Below are 5457 nucleotides of genomic sequence, written 5' to 3'. Positions count from 1 at the left end.
ATTTTGCGGCCGAGTTTAATGTGTTTTTTTACGAATGCGTCACATGTCTGTTACGGCAGTGTTTTTCCATTACTGCCGCGTTTTTTTCCTAAGTTTCGTTTTTGTCACTTGTCCGTGATTGGTTGTATTCGTGGTGGAGGAGTGTCTGTGTACTTGACTATAAATACGCCCCAAACCGACCGCACCTCGTGGGTTTAGCTAGTGGAGAGGAGAGAGGAAGGTGTTGTTGGTGTTGGAGATTTCTGTGGAGTTTTTTGTGGTTTGGAGGCGGAGTTTTGTGATTGGTGAGTGCTGTACTGTGTGTGTAAGTTGTTTTGTCATACTTGTTGTTCTGTTATTTAAAAGTCTGTTAACTTTTTTGTATTTTGTCTTTTCTTTTCGTCTATAGTCCTTGTTTGTGAGTGAGTGAGTGTTTGTTTGCGTGTGTGTGGTGTGTAGTGGTAGTGGAGGAGTGTGTTATTTGTTTTTTTTTCTCTGTGTTTTTTGTGTTGTCTTAAGATTATGTCACAGTCAGAGGTGAGTGTGGTGGAGGAGGTGAGTGAGAGGGAGGAGGTGAGTGAGGTGGAGGAGGTGAGTGAGAGGGAGGAGGTGAGTGAGAGGGAGGAGGTTAGTGATGAGGAGGGTGAGGTTGCGGCTGCGTTTTCTAGTGATACTGATAGTGATGGTGTTGTGGCTCCGCAGCCACGCACCAGTACAAGGACGGGCCGCAATGTAAAGTTTAGTTACGCAGAAAACATGGCTCTGGTGCGGGAGCTGATGAAGCATCAGCGCCAGTTGTTTGGTTCAGATGCATCAAAAGTGTCGACCCGCAGGAAGAGTGTCCTGTGGGGGAAGGTTATTGCTGCTGTGAACAGTGAGGGTGTGGTGAGGCGGACCGAGGACACCTGTAGGAAACGTTTCTATGACATCAAACGCCGTGTGAAGGCCAAGATGGCTAAGGAGGCAAAATCTGCTCGGCAAACCGGGGGAGGACACCCCTTCCGAGCGCCTTATAAAGATTGGGAGGAGCCAATACGTCCGCTGATTCCGCCAGAGGTGGTTTCTGCACTTCATGTCCAAGATTCGGACCGGCCAAGTGCGGATGGTGAGTTTATTTTATATTTATAATTTTTCACATCTGTGCTTTGTACTTTTGTTGTAAAATGTTTCCTGTGTGTTGGTCCACAAATGGGTTGGTGATGTAGTGCAGGCCAATCCACCCTGTGTTTTTCCATCTGTTGTCCAACTACAAGTCCCATCATGCCTGTTATAATGTTTAAACTTAGGGAATGTCAAATGTGTTGGTGGACATGCTGGGAAGTGTAGTTGCACTACATATTGTCAGACACAGGTTGTGGTTGCTTGGTGTATTGTGTGTGTTAGTTATGTTTTTGTACTAATTAGACTCAAATATTTGTTGTGCTTTTTTTGGAAACACAAACAATTTGCCTTGTTTTGTGCGGTTTTTGTAGGTTGTAAAATTTAAGATTATAGATGTAACAAAACCAACTATTTGTGTTTGTAATTTTTTAACAAAATTTAAAAACAGTTTTTAAAATCCTGCAATATTGTGTCTTGGTAAAGCTACGACATATGTGTTTTAAGTAGTCTAATTATGTTCATATCTCGCCATTCTTCTTCTTTGTACAGTACGCCAGAGAAGCAGCACATCCAGGCCACAGCCAACCCTGCCTAGAGCTGATGATGGTGGGAATGATGGTAAGTTATTTCTGTACCCACATCTTAGCCATTAACATAAAACACATGAAATGTAATGACAATACTATCACACAGGTTCTTCGTCTGCTCCACGCACACAAAGGCCACAATCACAGGCCAGCCTTACTGTGGCTACAAGGCCACCCAAGAGGCCCCGTGTCCACGCTCCTACTGCTGCTGCTGCTCCTGCACCTGCATCACCCCCCCAAAGGCGCATCTCTGCAGTGGCTGCGGTGCCACCACTGGCACTTTTGGCAAGCCCCCTAAGTGTAGATCCACATTCCCCACAGTTGTCTGGTGAGTAATGTTTGTAATGTTTTTATTTTGTTTGAGTAAAAACAAGGTGAAGGCATAAGGAACTGACAAAACACTGTTAGGTCGAAGATGATAAAGGCAGCAGTACAAAAATTATAAGTAATTTTAGACTCCACATTTTGGACATGCTTGCCTTGTGTCATTATCACCTTGAACCTATCACTGCTTTAGAAATGACTTATACCTTCTCCAGGTATTGACATCTGCCCCAGTGTTAGTTTTGTTAAAAATTGAATAAAAATTGTAAGCAACTTTGCTTTAATAATCGACTGCAAGCAGATGCTGTTAGCGTATTGTTATGATGATATGTGTGAAATTACAGTGTCCTGAAACACAAATTTTTTTTTAAAAATATGCTCAACAACACTCAAAACTTCAAAAAAAATGTGAAACTAAATTTGAACAAAATAATTCAAAACAAACCAAATCAATACATACGGCAAAATCCAACATTAAATAACCTGTTTAAGTTGTCATTTTTTGACCACAATCTTAGTGTACTTCTTTACTAAATCCACTGACTGACATGCCCAATGTCTGATTCTAATGTGGCAAACATGGTTATATTTTTTTGTGTTGTGCCAAAGGAACCTTCAGAATGTTGTTTAAACTAACTTTGAGACATAAAAAAAGAGTACATGGAGTGTATACAATAATTTAGAATGTGAAACATACAATTGTCTCCATAAATTCACAAATTAGTAGTATCTGTTTATAGCCACATCAATTCATTAAGAGGTAACCAACATAGTAACGTTTAAGAAGTTAACCATTTAGCTTTTAAATGTATATTATGAAGTAATGCATGTTGCATGACAAATATTGTAAGACCAATGCTACATATGTCTAAAATATTTCCTGTGTCCCACCCCATACAGATCCGGCCATCATGAGTGACGAGGGCCAGCAGTCCCATGGCCAGGAGACGTATACTCTACACCTGCAGCCCATCGACCAAACACAGGCAAACATGACTGAGGACAATCCAGTTCAACCGCAAGCTTCTCAGACTCAACAAATGACCTCAACACCAGGGACAAGCCAAATTCCGCCTGAGTTTTGGTCAAGTTGGGCCGCACAACAGGCACACCACTCTGCGTGTCTCAACACCCAAACACAACACCTGTCTAGTTTGCCCCATCATTTGCCTAAAGTTAGCCGCAACTCTGCCAGACTCATCGTGCAGGTAGGGCGGATAGCAAACACAATGGAGCAGATGAGGGCAGACAATTCTCAAATGCAGGCAACCCATCAGCGCATCATGGATGAGCAACTGCGCCAACACCAAACCCTCATACAGATTATCCAGCATAATCAAGTCATAAATGACAATTTGTCGCGAACCATTGCCAACAATACAGCTGCTTATACCCAGCTAACGGCCAGTTTAAATATTTTGAGCCAAAATTTTAGTGCAATGGCACAACAACATGTGGCCACAAGCTCAAGCACAACAACCCCGACCCAAACACCAGTACAATCACCAGTTCGACGATCAAGTCGAAGCCGCACCCACGAACAACCACAAGCCTCTGCACCCAGCACCCAAAAAAAGAAAAGATAATCTGTACTGCACATCATATGCTGGCCAGTTGCAAGTAAAATATATGTGTTCAGAATATATTGTTCAGTATTTTTCAATAAATTATCTAATCAAAATATGTGTATTGGTTAATTTGCAACACACAAACACAAAAATCAGTAATGTATAGTCCAAGATGAATATTGTGACAGGGCGAGAGTGTGCTGTGTCAGGGTGTAGGGTCCGTTTGCCAAAATCATACCGTGGAAAAACACTTAGAACATTTAGTGTGACCATCTGTATAACATGGTCAACATCAAGTTTTTTGCAGTTACATTGGACAATATAAACTAAAAAGCATGGCCAGCCTACTCGGAACATATACAACCTGCAGACCCAGTTGTTTTTCCTACCTTGGTTTTATTGTAGCATCAGGAAGCAGTGACAAGTATCCTACAGCAAACAATACAGCAGACCCACACACAGTAGCAGCCATTTCAGATTTAGAGTGTGTAGAAATGTGTTGGCTCCCCTTTTAAAAGTACCAAACGTCAGGTGTGAGTAATGAACAATTGCCAACACATGTTAAGGGATCATGGAGTGCCACGTTGTAGCACTCTCCTGATCAGCTGTGTGCTCCTGTCCTCACTGACAGGCAGCACACGGCACTGTTACAATGTAGCGCATATGCGCTACATTTTAACCAATGCGGTGAACTTTCTGCTCTGCGGTGACGTCACTTTAGGTCCACCGCAGGGAAGAAAGTTACCATCATTGGTTACAAGGTAGCGCATAGGCGCAACATTGTAACAGTGCCGTGTGCTGCCTGTCAGTGAGGACAGGAGCACACAGCTGATCAGGAGAGTGCTACAACGTGGCACTACCTGATTGGCTGAAGAAACCCACTTAGGCATAACTCAAAGTGGGTTTCTGGCATTCGGGTAAAGGTGACCCATGGGCAAACATGGTTCCCCTTTCAGTTCGTGGTCGGGACACTTTTTTTGGTTTGATTTTTCTCCTTGCAGTATTTGTTTGAAATAAACATGTGCAGTGTTTTTTTTCTTCAAAAAAAATAAACAATAAAAAATAATATTGCCGTTAATGCTGGAACATGTGTGTTTGTTTTTAAAAAACAAACAGCTTTTTTTAAAATTTAAACAAAAAAAGCTTCCCAAAATTAAAAACGTTACACTATTTTTAAACTGGAAAGGACTGAATCTCTGCAATATGTGAGTCACAAATTGTTCAGCTTATAAATTTATTGTGTGCCACATGAAGTACATTTTGATATTCAACTCTAAATCACAAATATAGAAGCTCTTAAGCTTAATTTTGTTGTGGCAACCAAACAAAATATATGCTTACAGTACATTAATGGTTTTCACTGGGTACTTTAAAAAAAAACAGGGTAATAATGTTGGTGTGACTTTTTACACAGTCACACAGACCAGCCGGCCAGACAGGCCTCACACCAGTCATGATGATGCCGGTATTGCAGGTAAGTCTTCACTGTAGTCACATATTCTGTAAACACATAGAAGTACAAAATATTATTTACAAATTTGGCACCTAGGTTCTGCTTCTGGAAGCCGACCTCGTGTAAGGCGGCCATCACAGGTCTCGGCCCACTTACCCAGGAGGCCAACTAAGAGCCGGCGTCTTGGCTCTGATTCAGCACCTCCATCATCCCCACCCAGGCGAAGGCTATCGGCAGTGTCACCCCAGCCACCACTGGCACTACTGGCGAGTTCGCTGAGTGATGAGCCCAGATCACCTCAGTTATCTGGTGATTAAATTTTGAAACAAAACACATAAGCAAGAATATACACAGTCGACTTTGGATGATGTTAGTTTGTTTGGAGTTTACATGTTTTACCCAACAATCAATGTTATGTTACGTCTTCAATTGCTCAAGGTGCTTT

At 42.0% G+C, this 5457-nt stretch overlaps 1 protein-coding gene across 1 annotated transcript; it reads left to right on the top strand.

Annotated features, from left to right (window-relative positions):
* The first annotated feature begins 735 nt into the window (after positions 1-735).
* On the top strand, positions 736-3662 carry LOC135057337 (uncharacterized). Its single transcript, XM_063963227.1, has 4 exons — positions 736-886; positions 1630-1698; positions 1774-1995; positions 2892-3662. The coding sequence occupies exons 1-4, from the start codon at positions 736-738 to the stop codon at positions 3575-3577; spliced, it is 1128 nt and encodes a 375-aa protein (XP_063819297.1). The 3' UTR covers positions 3578-3662.
* Positions 3663-5457: the final 1795 nt, after the last annotated feature.

This window comes from Pseudophryne corroboree, chromosome 3 (assembly GCF_028390025.1).
Source record: "Pseudophryne corroboree isolate aPseCor3 chromosome 3, aPseCor3.hap2, whole genome shotgun sequence".
NCBI classification, from domain to species: domain Eukaryota; kingdom Metazoa; phylum Chordata; class Amphibia; order Anura; family Myobatrachidae; genus Pseudophryne; species Pseudophryne corroboree.
Note: the sequence above shows the minus strand (reverse complement) of the source record. Positions and strands in the feature narration are given on the sequence as shown.